The sequence below is a fragment of the Fukomys damarensis genome, unplaced genomic scaffold (genome assembly GCF_012274545.1).
Source record: "Fukomys damarensis isolate Sample0158 unplaced genomic scaffold, DMR_v1.0_HiC HiC_scaffold_19, whole genome shotgun sequence".
NCBI lineage: Eukaryota > Metazoa > Chordata > Mammalia > Rodentia > Bathyergidae > Fukomys > Fukomys damarensis.
In genome coordinates, this window is record NW_022900931.1 from 32,204,911 (window position 1) to 32,225,921 (window position 21,011).

The 21,011-nt window shown below is 36.0% G+C and overlaps 1 protein-coding gene across 8 annotated transcripts in view; it reads right to left on the minus strand.

Annotated features, from left to right (window-relative positions):
- Positions 1-21,011, minus strand: part of Znf438 (zinc finger protein 438) — a 199,876-nt gene that overhangs the window by 152,853 nt on the left and 26,012 nt on the right. For 7 of the 8 annotated variants that reach the window (XM_033765630.1, XM_033765631.1, XM_033765628.1 and 4 more), the window contains one exon: positions 15,520-15,571. In XM_033765630.1, coding sequence (XP_033621521.1) covers positions 15,520-15,545 — 26 coding nt within the window. In that variant the 5' untranslated portion in view covers positions 15,546-15,571. Of the gene's footprint in view, positions 1-15,519; positions 15,572-16,847; positions 16,865-21,011 lie in introns of those variants that run through there. The other variant, XM_010621335.3, reaches the window with a different exon arrangement.

Consider the following 21,011-nt stretch of genomic DNA (forward strand, 5'->3'; position numbering starts at 1 on the left):
CAAGTGGAAAAGTATTCATATGTTCCTTTTCTAAATAAGTGTTTTAAATTTATTGAGTTTATTGGTACTTTTTAAGTATATGGTACAGTTACATCCATCATTGGGATCATCTTGCACCTTTACATGACAGATCTTGGTTCTCATTTTTTCCCCACACCCCTGGTTCTCCCTTCACCCTCCTCTACCCTCCCCTATTTACAAAGGCTTTGTTTCCATTTTTTCCTTTTCTCATATTTTTTCTTGTCCCTTATTTCCTTTCCCTTAACCCTTCCACCTTCCTCTATACCTTTAGCCCTTTTCTTATTATTTCACATTATCAGTTATATAATTTGGATATAAATAAAAATTTTTTAAAAATTGATATAAAGTATCTTAGTTTTAATTCCACTGTTAATTTCAGTATTACAAGAAATTTACTATTTGTAATTAAAGTATCCAAATTTCTAAAACTTCATTTTCTTCATTTAGTAATACCATTCAAGCTTTATGTTACACACTGCTTTCATTAAAGACATCGCTGGGCCAGAAATTTAGCTCAGTGGCACCGTGCCTGCCTCCCAAGCACAAGGTCCTGAGTTCGAACCCCCGTGCCAAAAAAAAAAAAAAAGATATCTCTAACTGTATATTAAAAATACCTGCTTATGTACCTCAAAAGCCCCTCTCCACAATTTTATTAAGTTTTAAAACCACTGGATGTATTTAATCAAGGTGCAAGGAGACTTTCAAAGTCCAAGAAGCCAACATAAGCCAAGAGTTTTATACAAAAGGATTACCTTTTCTCTTTAAATTTTGTATGTGTTTAAATTTAATAAACCACACACAGAAAATCAAGTCCTTGATTCTTCTAAGAATGGGTGCCTATCTGAAATCACAGTAACACTTTCAAATGTCTTGAAGATTGTTGTAATTAAAAGCCTCTCCAGCTTGCCTCTCTTCCTAACTCCTCACTCTTGTCTATACCACATTAGCATACAGCCATTACTGGCTTTTTCGTCCCATTTTTTTCACTTAAACTTTCTACACCTTAGTCAAAAAGTCACAAAAGCTCTCAGTAATGCCCTACAAGCATCAAAGAGTGGGCCTCCCAGGGCTCAGGCATGGAAGTAAGCCACATCTCTAAAGGCCACATCCAACCTGGGATCCGGCCTTCAATACAAATCCAGCTTATAAACTGAAGGCCCCTGGTACTGTAAAAGGCACCACCATTTCAGCTTGTGAGAGCCAAAAGAAATAATCTCTTACTTGAACAAGAGGTCAGTGGAAACTCCCACTTCAAAGAGCTATGAGAAAGCCTAAATGTTGAGACAAACTTAAAATTCAAGAAAAATCTTTTCTATAAATGTATAAGGAACCGTAACTGATCAAAAGGTATTTTCTTATAATTTGAAATAAAAGATACATAAAATATGTGGCTAGTACAGGGCATTTTGATCATCATCTTCCTCATCAGCTTTATTTCTATAAAATGAAAAATGTGCATTGGTCAGCTTTTCATTACTGGGACCAAACACCCAACAACAATTTAAAGGAGGAAAGGTTTACTTTTGCTTATCATTTCAGAGATTTCAGCCTATTATCAGCAGAAACATCATGGTGGAAGAGCATGTGGAGCAAAGCTGCTCACTTCATGGCAGCCAGGAAGAAGAGCAGGCTGGAAAGAGCACCACAGAGAAAGGGGGGGGGACCAGATATGGTTCTCAAAGTCACCACTCCGTGATCCACCCAGAAGTATGACTTGCTAATCTGCTAGGCCTCTCTTACTCAAGTCGAACTGACAATCAAAATGAAAGGTCACATCTGCCTGAGCTAGGGACTCATTAATACTAAGGAGCTATAACTACAAAAACATACAACACTGATACCTCTAATGGTTGACTCTCTTACTTCTACAATCCTTAGAAGCCTTAAGGACTCCAGGAGTCTGAAGTTATAGGTACCTCAAAGCTGCTGTTTTAAGAACACTGTTAAAGCCACCTGCTTCATTCTATTTATTCTCTCCTGCATGCCTCCAGTTGTCTGATGCTACTCGCTTGGACCACAAATGCCTTAAGAACTGGGAGTCACTTCTCTAAATTACCTTGTGGTCCCATGATGTAGTATAGTGAAGAGATGCTCTATAAAAACTGAATGAAATATAATAGAGATCTGTCATTTAACCACTGGCCTCAACCGGGCTACTCAGTGTTGATCTCTGCTTTTGTATAAGAACCTCACAATTGTCTGTGGCACTAAAAAGCTTGTCATATACATTTTCTATCTAAGTCTCAATTTATTTTGAATTGTATTTACACTTATTCATGACATATTTTTATTTTTAAAACAAAAGTGTTTCTGAAAATTCTACCCTAGAAGCTCATTATAGAGAGAAATAACTTTTCGACCATTTTACAGTACTCGATGTGATGACCACAGAGAAGGGAAACAACCACTGCCAGCTGTACAGGTTTGCTATGCTGCTCTTCACAGGCCTTCAACAGTGCCTCCCCTTCCAGAAACTGGGCACAAGGCAAAGAGTCACCTTTTGATTGCTATGCCCAGTTTACTTTTTCAGCATTATATCCCAGCTCTTTAATAATTATTTGAAACTCTCTCTGCCTACACCACTTTGACCATGCTCAGTTCAATTTGAGACAAAAAATCAGCTCAGACAGCAGCAGCACCCTACTGCTGCGCTTGTGAAACCTGATGTCAGTGCCTCAAGCCTCTCACCACTGGGGAGCTATCAAAGAGAAACTTCCAGCGTGACCTGCATTCTGATGTCTGTTACCACACAGAGGGTCCACCTCCCTCTGTCATCAGTCTAGAGACACACCCATATCCCAGAGGAAGAGGTGATAACCTTCTGGGAATCCGGACGAGAATCTTCCTCACTCTTCTCTGGGAAAAAACGGTGAGTCAACATTCCTCTGAGTCACTCTAGTACCAGATTAGTTCCAGGTTATACAATTGGGACAGACAACCACAGAATGTGTCACTTACCTCATACTAGGGCAGAGCATAAACACAGGGGTCACACATGTTCCTTCTTCTAATCCTCCTTATCCAAGCAATAACACTGATGATTAATTCCTCTTGACATTACAAGATGGAAGTAAGACAACTTCTTTGTTTAATTTGTTTAATGAAAGTTAAAAAAAATGGTGCCTTGGTCAGTCATAGAACTTTAAAGTTAGAACCTAATTTACTCAAAAAGTTGAATGGTTCGCCATGGTCAGAGCAGAACACAGAACCAGGCTAGAATACGTCTGCTTGCCTCCACAGCTATGGTCCCACACCAAATTGAGTCTCTTGCCAAGAGCCTCACCTTCCCCAGGAAATACTGGATAGCAGTCTTAGTTTCATCTCACACCCCACATCTTGGTAGTCCAGCTACATAATTACTTCCTAAAATCAAGTGAGAAAGACAAGCCTTCCATCTCTAAAAATAACAGCAACAGTATTGTTTCCTTAAAGATATTACCCCTAGCAACTGCCACAGACTTCTTCTCTACTGCTCCCAAGACAGGGCTGAGTGTCCTCTAAAAAATCCTGTTCACTTACATGATTCTCAAGCCTGTTCTGAAAAATCTGAGAAAGCCTCATTCAAACCCTCTTATTACAGAAGGAAAGAAGGTGGTGCCCCTTGTAGAAGTCACATGACTAGGCACGTTCAAGAGCAAAGTAACAGTCGATCAGAAACTCAAAGCAGCAAGAGGATAGCTTGTGTCACTGAACAAATACTTCTAAAAATCCAAACGCCAGGCCCTGTGTTACCTTATAAAGTAAATGATGGGAATACCTTAAAGTTTCTTTCTAATTCATAAATTATGCTTTGTGTCTTGCTTTACCTGATACTGATACTGTCTCCTTAACTTATATTTCCATCAGTGTTTAAATTTTCCTGTAAATCTTTGTATTTCCTAAAATATTTACCTATTATATATATATATATACATTACAAGTTTACCAAATAACTGGTAATTGCTCCCCATAAAATCCATTAATCCAGTAATCCCAAACATACACTGGACTTTGTGTTTTGCTACAGAAATAACAAATGCAAAATCTGATATTTTAATTTCAAGTCTAGCCATTTCTACTTCTTTTCCCTGGTCTAATAAGCAAAGAAATGTCCTGAAGTTAGACAAAAAGAAAACAGTAACTTCTGAAGATATGAGAGTAGATCAAGAAAGTAATGAATAGTAAGACACAAATATATGGTTTTTTTTGGTTTTTTTGGTACCGGGGATTGAACTCGGGTCCTTGCACTTGCAAGGTAGGCCACCGAACCGCTGAGCTAAATCCCTGGCACAAATGTATGTTTCTAATGACTTCTTTAAGGCTCATTTTGATATATAACTAGAAAAAAGTGGCATTTGTCTTGTGACAATCTGATGGTTTTGATAATCTGTATGTCCATGTAAAAATCAATGAGAATATATTATAAATTATTTACTTAGTTGATCATCTAAGATAAATAATGTTAGGTCATATTAATTAAAACAGAGAAACAAAACTATTAATAAATTTCTTGTTTCATACTGAGGAAAATCAAGAGATACTATCTGATTCATGCCTGTTATAAAAACTACAGACAGGTATTGTCAGATTTAAAATTTCAGGCAGATGCTATGCCACTGAGCTAATCCCAGGCCCTAAAATTTCAAAAATCTTAAAAATAATCCCTAGCAGCAGGTTATATGCCTTTTAAGTAAACCATAAATTTTAAAAATCAAAAGTAAATTAAACAAAGACAATATTCTAAATCAAATAACAGAAATTCAAAACATAATGGAAACAAGATGTAAAACAAGAACTTTAAAACAAGATCAATTAGATCAATTTTGACAGTAAATATAAATGTTTTAAATACTTGTTAAAAGATATAGATTCTCATTAGGTTAAAAAATGAAATCCACCTATGTGCCACATTTAGGAAACATACTTAAAAGAAAGGGTAAATGTAACAAGAAACACAAAACTCTATAGGGAAATATAAACTAAGGTGATATCAGTATCAGCCAAAACAAACACAAAACATGAGTTATAAATGAGGGAGAAATTTATCTTATTCAGATAAAAGGTATAATCCTCAATTGATTCCTAACTGCATGGTTTTGGGCCTTTTCTTTCCTTTTTTTTGATAAGGTTGGCCAAGGTTCTGTCAATTTTATTTATTCTTTCAAACAACCAACTCTTAGCTTCAATGATTTTTTTTTTGTATCATTCTTTTAGTCTCCACTGCTTCAATTTTTGCTCTGATCTTTATAATGTCCTCCCTTGTATGAGCTTTGGGTTTGTTCTGCTCTTCTTTTTCGGGAAGCTTGAGGTTCAGCATCAGGTTGTATAATTGTGCTCTCATTCCAAATATGCATGTTTGGTACTGTGAATTTCCCTCATAAGGCTGCTTTCATTGTGTCACATAGATTCTGATATCTTATATTGTCATTGTCATTTAATTGTAGGAACTGTCTCATTTCTTCTTTAATATCCTGTGACCCATTGGTTATTCAGGAGTGCGTTGTTCAATTTCCATGTGTTTGAAATTCTTGCAGTTTCTTTTACTATTGATCTCCAATTTCATAGCACTATGGTCTGTTAATATACAGGGGAATCACTTCAGTTACTTTTGCATTTACTTAGACATATTCTATGAGCAAGTATGTGGTCTATTTTGGAGAACAACCCATGTGTAGCTGAGAAGAATGTGTACTCTTGATTTTGTGGAGTGGAACACTCTGTAAACATCTGTTAAATTCATTTGTTCAAGAGTTTGAGTGCTTGTATTTTGTTATTTTCTGTCTCGTTGATATATCTGTGACAGTGATGTATTGAGGTACACCGCATTACTCTTGTGTTAGTGCTTATTTGATTTTTCATGCCCATTAGAATTTGTTTTATATTAGTGTTTGGTACATATATACTTATGATTCTCATCTCTTCCTCTTGGATTGTTCCCCTTACAAGGATTCAGTGTCCTTCTTTGTCTCTTTTGATCAGTGTTAGTTTGAAATCCACATGATCTACAAAGAGGATAGCTACTCCTGCTTTTCTCTGGGTTCCTGTTGCATGGAGTATTGTTTTCTACCCTTTCAGTCTATCAATTTCTTTTTGAATTAAATGTGTTTCTTGTATTCAACATATTGTTGATCTTGCTTCTTGACCCAGTCTACCAATCTATTTCTTTTGATTGGTGAGTTGAGACCATTGACATTGATGGTTATAACTGATATGTGTTGACTCATCCTTGTCATGACTTCTTTTCTATTGTATTCTCTCCCTTTGCATTTAATTTCTTGTCATGCCTGACGGATTCCTTCTACTGTGATTCCTGGGGTTGTTAACCTCATTGTCATTTCCTAGGGTATCATTTAAAATTTCATGGAGTGCTGGTTTGGTATTCATGAAGTTCCTAAGGTGCTCTTTGTCATGAAAGTTATCTTATTTTGCCATCAACTTTGAAAGATAATTTTGCAGGGTACATCCATCTGGATTGGAGGCTGTTTTCCTTTAGGGCTTGAAATATATCACTCCAAGCTCTTTTTGCCTTGAGGGTTTGTGTTGAGAAATCTGCTGTGATTCTGATAAGCTTTCCTTTGTATGTTATTTGTTTCTTTTCTCTGATGCTTGTAGAATTTTGTTCTTCTGTTGGGTTTCTGGAATCTTTACTATTATATGCCTATGCATAGTTTTTTTATTATTATTATTATGGCTAGTTGGAGTCCTATATGTCTCACTTATCTGTATGTCAAACTGTTTCCCCCTACTTGGGAAGTTTTCTGTCATTACTTCTATGAACAGTTTTTTTTTTTAATGTCATCTGCACTCTCTCCTGTTTCTTCATTGACTCCAGTCTTATATTCTTCTTCTTTGCATCATCTAGCAGCTGTTGGATTGGTTTCTTATGGTCCCTTACTATATTTAAGAGATTTTTCTTTTCCTGTTCACTCATTGCAATCCTATCTTCTATATCTGAAATTCTATCTTTGCATTGGCTCATTCTGCAGTGTAAACTTTCAATGGAATTTTTTTTTTTTTTTTTTGGTACCAGAGCTCAAACTCAGGTCCTTGTGTTTGAGAGGCAAGTGGCCAAACCACTGAGCTAAATCCCAGGCCCTCAAGGGAATTTTTAATATAACAGTGGAAGTCTGTTTGCATCTGTTTTATGGATTCCATTTGTCTCCTATGTTGGGATTCCATCATGTTCCTCAGCTCCTCTATTTTTATTTTTAATCTGTGTCTGCTCTAGATTTATTAACCACATCTGGCACTATGGGCACAAACTCTGCTGTTATCCAAGAAATTATTTCTGACTTCATTTTTTCCAAATCCTCTTTTGTTGCCAGTTCAGGGAGTCCAGGTGGTTGAGTACCAGACTGTTCCATCTTGTTTCCCTCTGGGGTTGCCTTAGGTGATCTAGAAGTCTGGTTTTGGGACTTATTTCTGTGTCTTCTCATTTCAACAGCTGCTATGCCTTTATTGAGACAACTTTTTGCTCACCCAGCGGTGTTCAATTTTTAGCAAGCCCACAAAAGGCCTTTTCTCTTCTGCTCAGCAGTATACCAATTCCTGGGTTCAAACCACCAATGTTATGGGGTGGGCCTGTGAAGCTTATGCGCCTGTGCAGCTCTTTCCTGGGTGGACCTTGGCTGGATAGGTTTGTCCCAGCCTCTGGGGTTGGGGCAGATCTCTGGCTGGGATCTGCCTGCAGTTGTGCTGATCTGGACCACATGGCTATTCCCAGGGATCTGCCCACACTCACAGATGCTATGGAGTGGGCCTCTGCAACACTTTCCTGGGCGGACCTAGGCTGGTGGGCTTGCCCAAGCCTCTGGGGCTGGGGCGGATCCCTGGCTGGGATCTTCCTGTAGCTGTGCTGGTCTGGACCACACCCCGTATTTTTCTGATTCTTGTGTTGCCCTGGTTATTTATTATTTACTTGTGTCTACTTTTTAATTGGGTTGTCTATTAATGAGCTGTAAGAGTTCTTTATATATTCTGGTCAGATTATATGTACCATAAATACATTCTGTTTAAGGACTACTTTTCCTTTTCTTAACGATATCTTTTAAAATTCTAAATTTTGATGAAATCTCACTTATCAACTTTTTTCTTTTATATGTCATGTTTTTTGTATTCTAGGAAATTCTTGCCTAAATTCATGAACATTTTCTCCTATAATTTCTTCTTAAATTTTATAGATTTAGTCTTTCATATTTAGGTTCATAGATCCTTTCAAGTTATTTTTATGGATGGAAATAAGGGTTGAGGTTATTTTTTTTACATACGGACATCAGGTATTCTAATACCATTTGTTGAAAACACTATCTTTTCCTCTGCTCTTGAGTTGAGTTGATGTTCTATAAAATGTTAATGTTAAATAATCTTTCAAAATTGAGTGGACCACATATGTGTGGTTTTATTTCTAGATTCTCTGTTTTATTCCACTGATCTATATGTCTTTTCTCTTGCCAATATTGCCTTAATTACTGTAACTTAAAATTAGGTAATAAATGATTTCCAACACTGTTATTTTTCTTTTTTTTTACTTTTCTAGGTCCTTTGTACTCATACATAACTTTTAAAGTTTTCTTCTCACAAATTGTCCTTGCCAGCTTTGTGGAGTTTCACCCAATTTGGTATTTAGTCAGATTCTCAGTAGAACCCGAGTAAAGATCTGGGGAATTCTTTTCCTGATCAACTCCCTTCTCTCCACAACTACTGTTTTCCAAGTACTAGACAGCTCCACCTCCCTGAAGTTTGTCCTCTGTCTACTCCACACAGAGAGATTGCCAGTGTTCTCAACCTTCCACCACAATATGGAAAATTCTTCCAAGTAACAAGCCTAAGTGAGGTTATAGCTCTTCTTGTTTCCCTGCTCCCAGGGCTCAAGTCCCATTCTGTTCCAATGTCAGAAAAACAGTTATTTCCTATGTTTGTCTGGTTTCATAGTTGTGTACAGTTTGAGGGTAGTTCTAGACCCTGTTACTTTCTCATGGCCAGATACATAAATTCCTTCACTAAGAATATTTTGATTCCATTATTAATATTTATATTATGAAAGGTAAAATAGATAAAGTGGTGATCAATACAAATTATTTGACCTGGAAAGTTATATCTGAATATTAATATGATTTGTTTTCATGGAATTTGTAATTTTTTTAAAACCTGTATTTTCAGTGAATTGATCTTTTCTGTATCCTTGCTACTTCCTTCCCTGTTTCACAGTGACAGTCAAGTACATGACTTTAGATTCAGATTACTGAGCTTTAGAAGTTAAAAGGAGAACTGATCTCCCTCTAAAAATTCTGCTGAGCATACACCTTCCTGGGGAAAAAAGGAGGCAAGGTGAAAGACTATTTTTATATTTAATATTTTAGAAGTTTAAAAATAAGCATATTTTTATATCTTAGAAAATTTATCACAAGTAAGTAATAATTTCAATACTGGGAGAGTAATATTTTCTATAGCTAACCCACAACTATTCATAAAAATATTGATTTCATTATCTTTAGCCTAAAAAAAAATTTTTATTTTCTTATTTGCATTGGTAGCTACCTAAATTGAAATTCCCACCAAACTACTCCATGGTTTATACATTTACTAATGAAAAAATATTAGCAGATTTTTTTTGGGGGGGAGACTGAAGAGAGGTAAGTGGGTGACAGGAAGTAAATGCTTCTGCCAATACTAAGCTTTTATGAATCAAGTTAGAGTATACAGTTACCTCAAACTTTTAATAATTTTAATAATCATAAGCTCTATCTAATAAATTATGAAGGCTCACTATTTAAAAATGCCAAATAACTAAAGATAAACATATATGTTATCTGTAAACCTATCAGTCAGAAGATAGCAACATGTAATGTTGGTATGTTTTCTCACAGAGGTTTGCTAAGCAGAAACACACACACAAGTACACAGTCTCTTAAACTAGGATAACAGTGCTAGTCCTACACCTGTTCTTAACAAACCTATAATATGAGTATACTGAAGTTCCTTGCTGTTCAGAGCAGGGCTCATGGATTAGCAATAACAAAATTACCTGTGAGTTTGACAGAAATACAGAATATTGGGCTCCACCAGGAATCTACTGAATCAAAAATCTACATTTTTAAAAAGATATCCGGGTGACTCACACATAAGTAAAGTTCAAAAAAATAGTGTCCTAGTTTATTTCACTATTTCTGCTATTACTGAGCTTCTGTGTTGTTTTCAATCATTTTGCTATTCTAAGCTGTTAACACTGTACAGAACTTCCCTGCACAAACATCTCTGTATTCTTAATTATTTCATTAGGGAGAAACATGGAAGTGGGAACCCTACATAAACATACTGTCTTTTAAACTTGTATCTAATAACCTGTTATGCTCTGAGAAACCAGGCTTTTTAGAATTATAAATGAAAGAATTCAAGGATAGATACAGCTAGTGGATCCAGCTCTGACACAACAAACTATATAACTTTGGGCAAAAGACTTAAATTGCCTATGACTTAACTGTCTCATCTGTTAAACAGAGATTATGAAAGTATATATTTCACAGGATTGCTGTCAGAATTAAATTAGCTAAAATATATGAAGTACTCAGAATATGTTAAGTGTTATCTATGTGTTTGGTGTCATCATTAAGAGGAAAAGCAAGTGAGTAAATGAAAAGGCTCTAAGTGAAACAAATACAACATATTAAGATCTGAACTATCAGTATGTGGGCCAAGTGCAAAAATTAATCCAATTTTCATACAAGTAAAAGATCAAGAACCATGATATATGTGTAATGCTTATGCCACTTTTATAATCAAGGAGAATTATATCCTTCCTCTTGGATCTCTAGCTCAGGTCAACACAGAAATATACAGAAGACAATCCATACTCTAAGTGACTGGTCCAAGCAGCAGTTTTGTTTAGGTAAAGTCAACATAATAACTAGGAAGAATGCAGAATCAGATCTTAAGGACAGAGACATGTATAATGGGAAAGGTAAAGGAAGGTCAGAAGCCCAGAGAAGATACAGAAAGAGGAACAAATTCAAGGTGAAGACAGAACTCAGGCTTCCCTTTGAGAATCACAACATTATGTTCATTGAAACCCTCACTTCATATGGGGTGTCAGATACACACATACAGGAAGTAGGTGGGTCAGGCCAGAATCAACTCTTAAAGGTATCATCCTGTTATTGGGATCCCAGTTTCCAGAAATGGTCAAATATGAGGTGCTTGAAGACTGTGAAAATCATCTGTTATGTATTATTAATTCCAAGGACCATATTTCAATAGTTGTAAGAAATCTCAATGTGCATGGTAGGCTCTCACCTCATTTAAGTCTAAAATTACTTGCAGCTTAAAGTTGTCCACATATCATATTTTTGCATTTTCTAAGAGAAGAAAAAGGAAGTGGGTGCCTTGGACTCTAATGAAACATTCAAAACATGGTCACTACTCCTCAAGGAACTTCTGATATCAGAGTACAGATGAGGTAAATTTACCATTTCTAGCAAACTCTGACCAAAGTCTACTTCCAAATATGTCCTTTTATTGTATGACTCTGTGAATCTTCATTTAATAACTAAAATCTATGAATTTGTATATGCACAATTTTAGATCAAATTTTTTTTTAAAAAAAGGAAAATGCCTCAAATGAGGATGCAGCCAGTCTGACCAGAAATCAACATTGATAGCAGTGTTTCTTTCTTCTCAACAGCTGGAAACTGTCACCTAGAGGTGCTGTGTATTTTAACGTTGAAAACTTCCCAGTACAAATATAAAAGAATTTGAAGAGAACTCTGAGCAGAACTGAGAACCCACATGAGATAAAATGTCAGACTTGGGAAGATCTAAGTATATTCCAGGCCCTGGGTTCAATCCCCAGTACTGAAGAAAAAAAAAAAACAACGAGTTCTCCATCACTTGCAGCATACAAAATGTTGGCTGATCATCCCCTTGTAGGGATGCTATAGAGGGAAAATGTGCTAAACAGAGAATGAAAGAGTTTATTTCTAAGTTCTTCCCAAGTCTAACATTATATAAGTTTTTAACATCTTTTTTCAAAATCCGTTCTTCTTGCCTCCTGAGTAGGTGATTACAGGCTTGCACCACGCCTGGCTAGACCTGACGGTCTTACGAAGCAGCTCCATCTCTTTTCATGCAGATGTAACTGATGCCAAGTTATTCATTACACTGCTCATTCAAATGGGCAGAAATATTTCCTTGTAACCATTCTCTTTTGGTTCTAGCTATGCCATTCTGTATCTCTAAATCTTCACTCCTTCTTATACTTGAATTACAAAACTTTGGAATGCTAAAGCTACAAAATTTTTAGTGAGACCTCTATATTATATGTACTAGAAAATCCTAAATGTGTCTTGTTCTAAATTTGCCTCCACTGGTACCAGGCTAGAAGAGACTGAACTGGTTGGAGAGGGGGTATGGAGTAAGAAAGGGGAAAGGGACTACAATTACCTGATTACAAATGGACTTGAAGTATTTAGAGAACAGCAAGAAGGAGAGTGTAGCTACAGCAGACTAAACAAGGCAGACAGTGGGAGAAGATAAGCGAACACAGGGTTTTGATAGGTAGCTGCTGAAGCTTTCTGAAAACGGGACTGACAGGAACTGTTTAACAGGCCTACTCCATTCCTGACCAAGTGACAGTCTTGAGAGCTGCATTTCATCTGTCAGATGCATGACTATCCCATCCCTGGCTTGTGGCAGGTGTCTGAGTTTCTAAACCCAAGTTCCCATGCCAATTAAGAACTTCTACTTGCCTAATAACTGACCAAAGGCAGATTGCAAGCATGTTCTCAAGAACTGCCAAAGGCTTTTGGCATACGATCAATGAAGCACACAATGAGTGAGTGTTCAGCAATTACTCAGGTGACAGAGAACAACTGACATGTTAGGGAACTGCAGGCTGAGCCAGGCTGGAACAAGGAACAGGAAACCTTATCCAGACTAGGCATCCTAGGAGAATCTGCTTCTAGGTCACCTAGTGTAATCAGCAACTCTTACCCAGAAAAGCTGGAAGTAACCTGAAGTTTACCATGTGCCTGAAAATGTGTCAGAATTTCCTGGAAGCTGCCAACAATATGAATTGTTGGTACCACATGTAAAGGGCTCTTATTTTCTCTACCCTGTAGTCGCATCTGTCTCTCCCAGCCTAATCTGAAAGGAAACTTCAACCTACCTTATAGATTGTTACATCTTGTGTCTAAATGTCCCCCCAAGCCTCATGCAGTGATAGGTGGGGTTTTTCAGAGGTGGCTGAATGTAGAGTATGACTGATTTGTACCACAATGCTAGGGTTAAGGGTGCTAAGATTAAGGGTGGGTGATCACTAAATTAGACCACTGATTGGTTTGGCACTGCCCTAGTCCTGGTAGCTTGGGTACAATATAAGGAACAGAAAAAGGCTTGTCTTTTCTCTTATTTGCTTTGCTATCTTCTGCCCACCATGAACTATTTCTCCTTGTAATGCCTGTCTGCCATGCCACCCTGCCTTGGAACCAGCTGATTACGGACTAAAATCTCTACAAAGTGTGAGCTAATAAACCCCTTTAACTTTGAGTGTCAGGTATTTTGTCTCAGCAGAGAAAAGTAATTAAGACACAGATGTAATGAGAAGTAAGATAATATATGTTATGTATATATAGATATATGTACATATAGATAATATATGTTATGTTATGTATAGAAGAAGTACATAACATATATTAACATCTCTCATCTCTGACCACAGAATGACAGGCAACTTAATGATAAGCATAACCCTAAAAATATTTTTTGGGGCCGGGGATTTAGCTCAGTGGTTTCACCGCCTGCCTCGCAAGCGCAAGGGCCTGAGTTCGATCCCTGGTACCAAACAAAACAAAAACACTTTTAAAAATACATACATGTAACATAGCTTAATCATATCCATCCCCCTTATTACCCGCCTTCCCATCCCCTCCCCCTTATTCTCTTTCTCTTGTCTAATAATAGTATCCCTTCTATTTTCATGTCCTCTTTAAAACAACACTTCTAATGTTCTTCTAGCATATCATAATAGAAATTTTATTTGGTTTGTTTGTTTTGTGTGAACTATTGTATGATCAGTGGAATTTAAACTTGGCACATAAAAACATTCTTTCTTCTAAACTTCCCCACCAACATTAAAACAATCATTTTATATAACTAAGAAGTAGAATTAAAAGTTGTATTAGCATAGGGTTGATAACATCAATTCTAAATAAAGTTTATCAAGCAAAACAGGAATCTCATAAACCTGGCGATTATTCTGCAAGTCATTCTGTCATGTTGTTTTAAATGTTCATTTCTCTTTATGAAACTTTAATTAAATCACTAAAGTAAGCAACAGACACAGGAAACCACTCATAAGACCAGGAGGCTATTTTAATTTTATAAATGAAAAGTTACATAATAGTTTTAGCAGGGTTCCCTTATTTGGGATCTTTTAACATTTATAGATATTTAGAACAGTTATACTAGAGTCCATTTTGGAAACAGAATTTCTATTATCTGACAGCAATCAATTCTGTATTATTTTAGCTCAATTACTAAAGGACTTTGTAAGAGTTATATTCATCTTTATTCATACTCATTAACAATAGGTCAACTGTGTCTAGTACTTGACCTAGAAGCTCAAGTAGGTGTGACTGAACAAAACTACACTAACAAGGTCTCAATTCCAGGAGTTACATCATTGGCCTTTTTGTCTCTAAACCATACACTAACTAAAAAGGGAAGAAAAAAAGCAGACACTGGGATTCATTTAAATGGCCCACATGCATTAACAGCGAATGCAAAACAATCAAAGAACACACAAGTACAAAAAGGAATTTAACAGAAAGCTTGTAACAAGCACGGGAGATGTTCACAGGTATTATAACAATACGCCTATCAACTAACAAATGAAACCTATTGACAATTTCCCTATGTGTCTATTTCACGGAGTCTGAATTTTAAGGTAATTAATAATTTTGATTTTATTCAAATTATTACACAGAAAAACTGCTTCTACAATTCTCAAATCAGTAAACTGACTTTTTGGTTTAAATAAGTACTTGAACATAATTTTAGATTTATAAAATTATAGAGTTTCTGAATACATTTCAACTTATTTTCTCTAAAATTAATACCTTATATAATCATCACACACTTGTCAAAATGCAGAAATTAAAGTTGATATATTATTGTGAACTAAATTATACACTTCACCTGTTTTTCTGTTAACAACTTTTTTCAGTTTTTTGGTACAGTCAAGGTAATACATTGTATTTGATGATTTTCTTTTTAAATGTTGTAAGTTTTGGTATATGCCACAGTTCTATGTCTTATTAACAATACCCTTATTACAATTATTTTAAGAAATAAACCTAAAATTTGCTGGAGAATACAGTATTGGGTATCAGAAAAAAGTTTCCACTGTTTTATTTAAGAGAAAAAGAAGTAACTGGAGATATGCCCCACTGCCTATTCTGCCAAGAATCTGAGACCAAATTACTTAATATACCAGAAATATCATTTCAAAAAACGATTGTTACTCACCTATTTCCCAAGGTTCTTGTAATCATAAGATATATGGTGACTCTGATTAATTCTGTAAATGAATAAAAGTATTATAATCATAGCCAACTTTTATTATATGTATATAAAAACTACTTTCATTTTAAATTACTGTATGATATTTATATCCATATAACAAAAGAACTAAGGGAAAACAATTGCACAGTACATTACTCTTAGTTTAAAAGTTGAAAGCATGTGAAATTCAATTACAAGTTTTAAGATAATTAGAGAATGTTCTCAAAATAAATGCTACAGTGAATAAAACTGGCTAAAGAGTATGCGTTACATTCTTTTCTGTGTGCATAATGCTGTGGAAATTACTAAATAATCACAAACAAGTGAATCATTTTGAGGGCATAGCCGTTGTGATGGGAAAATAGTGATCTAGAGTTTGATGTTAGGAGATTTTTGAAAGAACATATGTCTACTGAAGTGCCCATCTCTGTCAATTTCCCAAAGACAGGCTCAATTTATGCCACTGTCCCAGCGTCCTACCCAATTGCCCATTTGTCCTAGATTTTTTCATTTTCCAATTTTTTTTACAGTAGCATTAAAAACATCTGGGACTTCCTTGTAATTCAATTTCAGACTCTGCCATGATCTCACAGAGCCATGTGTGAGTTGCCCAGGCAGTGAAGCCAGATGTCCATCTCCTGTGTGATGAAATCTGAATGACCCCAGGCCTACCTCTATACACACTGTAACTTACACCTCACACTCAGAAACAGTACCCAGCCCACCTACAGAAAAGGGAGCAGCAGAAATATCCACCACATAGGACTAGCTCAAAAACAAAATTTAACAAAAGCACACAAAGAAGATGCTTTGTCTTCTGTTGTACCCAGGACTGCCCTCTGGGTACTCACACTGAGGTATGTCCTCCGCCCTTCTGTTTTTTCACTTTGAGACAAGGTCTCACCAAGTCACTAAGTTGCTCAACTTGTAATCTTTCTGTTTCAGCCTCCTGGTGTAGAGATGACGTTTTTACACATTATTCTCTAAAACAGGATTTCCAATCTAGACCAAGTGACTTAACTCAGTTCTGATTCAAAAATGCCCTATCATTTTCATGTTCAAAGTAAAGTGATAACTGCTATTCTGATGGCTCCATCAGCAAAAGAAATTCAGTCTAATGATACCAGCTCTCTATCAGTATCAGGAGATGTGTCAGATAGAAAAATCAGTTAATTCCAATAATGGTTTGATTGTTTCATCTCATACATAAAATCAAAGTTCAGTGGACTCTCAGGTGATGACCAGCCTGACATATGAGCAACTTGGGTTAATTGACTTAATGGAACATTCACCTGCTTCGTGTTAACTGTAGTGTGTACCCAGGTAAACATCCAGATCTCAGCTGTACTGACTTGGTTACAACCAAACCTTTTTGAAGTTCATTCTGTAGAACATGAAACACCTGATGTTGCTGTAACTGCTACTTAAAATTCAGTTTAAACATTTAACACAGATAAAATTAGTCAGTTCTCATTATTCAAAATTAGTTAAGTTCTTCTATAAAGTTACCATAATAAATTAGTGAATACCCAATAACTGCTCCTAGATGAGATGCTAAGAGCCTCTGGCAACATTTTCATCAACTGATAAAAAGTACCGTTTTATGTATGCTTCTGTTTAGAATGTTATTTAATATATATTGTTGATTCACAAATACTAGGCTCAGTCAACAGCATTGCAACTCAGGTCAAAATGAAGCTTATCCACCACATATATTTCTTTATGAGGCACGTCACAGCTTTCCTGCATTTAAGAACACTATATGGCACTTCAGCTCTATACCTGATAGTCATTTTTTATCAGCAAAATGCCCGACAAGAAACACAAAACCGCAAAACACATGGCACTAAACAGGCCATAAGAAGGACACGTAAAGCTTTATAGTATGAGAACTGAAAGAAGGCAGAACATATGTTCATCTGGGAGCACGTGTGTTGAGCACTGCACATTTTTTCACTACTTTGTACCATTTGTAGTTACTCATTCCACTGAATGACTGCAAAAGCTCTCTGTATATTGATTTTGAAGTTCACATTTAAAGAAATTACTGATATAGCTGGATTTACATCTATCACTTTGTCTTCATTTTCTGTAGGCTTTTTGTTGTTTTATATATATATATATACATACACTCCCAACAAAGAGTTAAAAGAATAAATAAAAATAATAATTAGAGACATCAATATTCCCTTTTAATATTAGGAGAGCACAGATAAAAACCAATGAGGACACAGAAGATTTGAATGTTATAAGCTGGCTAGGCCTACATTTGTGTAACACTCCACTCAACAACACAATAGATATTCTTAAGTGCACGGGAAACAGTCTCTAAAACAGATTATGTGCTAGATCACAAACAACCCTAATTTAAAGGAATTAAAATCATGCAAGAATGTTTTCTATAAACAATGGAATGCAACTTGAAATCAGTAGCTGAAAGAATTTGGGAAAATTCACCAGAAGGGGAGAAATAAAACAGCACACTCTTAAGTAGCTGTATCAACCAGCTTTTCGTCACTGAAACCAAAACACAAGACAGAAACAGCTTAAAAGAAGAAAGATTTATTTTGGTTCAATTTCAGAGGTTTCAGTCAATGGTCAGCTAGCTCCACTGATTGTAGGCTTGTAGCAAGGTAGAAACATCATGGCAGAAGGACATAGCAGAGGAAAGTTGCTCACTTCATGGCAACCAGAAAGCAGATAGAAAGAACCCGAGAAAAGTTATGACATTCAAAGTCATGCCCCAGGACCTATTTTCTCCAACTCAAGCCCACCTCTTAAAAGCCCATTTAGCTATGAACTCACCAATGTGTAAATTTATTGATGATATTATACCATCACAATCAAATCACTTCTCTAGGCATCTCATAAACCAATCAATGTGATAATCAAGATTAACCTTCACATAAATAAGGACTAAAAGGTATAACAGATAATGTGAATTAGGAAGAAAAGGTGTGAAGGGGAAGGGGAAGGGGAAGGGGGAAGGGTAGGGGAAAAGAAAGAAGGGAATGGAATATGAGAAAAAGAAAAAACGGAAACAAAGTCTTTGTAGATAGGGAGGGGTAGAGGGGTTGAAGGGAGGGCAGGGAAGTGGCAAAAAAACAAGAACCAAGATGGATTATGTTAAGGTGAAAATTTCCAATGATGGATGTCACTATATTATATATCTTAAATGTACCAATAGAATTAATTTTAAAAAGATTAACCACAATAACCAATGGATTAAAGAAGAAATCATAACAGAAATACAAAAATGCCTTGAGAATGAAAACTTTAAAAAACACAATATACCCAAACCTAGAATGCAGTAAAAACAACAGTACTTAGAGGGAAATTTATAGCTATCATAAATGCCAATATTAAAAAAGAAGAAAGGTTCTCAAATCAATAATCTAATCTGCCTAAAAAGGAAGAGTAAACTAGTCCTAAACCAGCAAGAAGAGGGAAATAATAAAGTACAAAGAAATGAAATAGAGAATAGAAAGATGAGAAAATCGACAACAAAAAAATGGCAAACAATCAGGCAATCAGGTGGGCACTGATGACACCAGAAAGGGATGTTTACTATTAGGGAGAACAAAATCAAGTTTGAAATAAAACAGTGAGGAGATTGAAAATAAAGGCAAGAAGAAATGATTATCAGAATAGGGTCCTTCAAGAAGTCAAAAGGATTAAGAATCCAGGCATTCAACTAGCTTTAAAAGGTTATCAAGAAAACAGAACCCTAATTTTGCTCACTCTAGGAGGAGTGGCAGCCTATGAATCTTGATTAATCTAAGCCAAAGATAGCACTTCTAAACCCCTATGTCCTTAAAAGCAAGTATGAGATGCAATTTTGGCTAGTGATGTCAGGTCTTCCAGAAGTCTACTAAAAATAGTTTAACACATAAGAGAGTCACTCTCTTTTAAAATCTTGAGTCCTCTGATTCTAAAATGAAATTCTTAGAGCTAAAGTTGCCATGTTGAGACTAGGAAGGTAAGAGTCAAAGGTATACAGGGCTGCAGAATGGAAGACAGCTTTCTGTCTAGTGACAGAGGGTCTAATGACAGAGGTTAGCTGCAACATGAATCATCTATAAAATCAGATCTTCTTGGTTATATGAGGTAATAAAATGTACTTATTTTTGAAGCCATTTTCAGCTGGGGGTTTTAGTTATTTTCCAGCTGAAAGCATTATAACAGACACAGAGAGAAAGATAATTTCTCAAGAGATGGCTGTGGATAAAACTAACTTTGCATGTTGCACACATGGAATTTGTGTTTCAGCCTGAAGTTTCATTTATTAAACAAAATGAAGCCTGTATAAATTTATTGTACAAAGGGACTGGCCCTAACAGCTCTTTCCTGCTTTAAAAAAAAAAATTGAGTATTTCTAATGCTAACAATAGCTAATGATAATGAAGATTATGGTGATGATGAGCTCATAGTCATTAAAGTGTTTTTAAAAATTAGGCATTTTATCCCTCTATTGCTTAATTTCTGTATTCCACTTGACTTCAACAGCAAAACCTCAATCATCTTTTATTTTCTATTTTTAACAACTTTCAAGCCAGTTTTATTTTTCATACTTTCATGGTATATAATACATACCACAATATAGTTTATAAAGGGAATTCTTTTCTTTTAAGAACACTTTGAAAATCAATCTATTAAAATATTTCCATAGTTCTTTCCATAGATTTTCTAAATTTGGCCAAAGAAACAAAAATTTTAACCACATCTTCAGAGAAATACTTTTGACTTGTATCAGAGAATGGAAAAATCAACACTGTAGCCACATACATTACAGCACAAATAATAAAAAGACTAGAATTGTTGGCCTATACAAGCAGTTCCCAAATGGTCAAAATTGAAGGTTTAATTATAAGACAGCTTGAAGGCCAAAGCATTGTTCCCATAGAAACAAGGAACTACAAGTCATTTCATCACTAGGCCAGTCCATTAAAGCCTTGTAAAATCATATGCATAGGACTATTCTTTGAACTATACCAGGGCAGAATATTGGGTTTCCTTTGAGGACAACATCATCTCTCTCCTCACTGAGTCCCACTGGGCAGTGACTAGTCAAGGACTCTGCTCACTTCTTCAAACTCATCTCTCATCAGTCCCCAGCCCACACACTCCATGTGTCAGCCCCACTGAACTGCAACCTCCCAAGCCTTACCATAAGCCTCTAGGACACTGATGTCACAACCTTCCATTCCTCTTTGTGTAGTTCACCGTCTCTCAGCCTTCTGATCTCAGTGTAAAAGTTACCTCCTTAGGAAGGCCATCCCATGACTCCACATTAAGTCACGTGTTCCTGACCTGGGTGCCTTCACAGAACACTACACCTTCCTATCATAGCATTTATCAAAATGTACTTGAATCACTGTGTCAATCTCCTCCATAAGCTTCACTGTGTCAGTGATTTATTTTATTTGCTATTATTTTAACCCAGAGTTTAGAAGAGT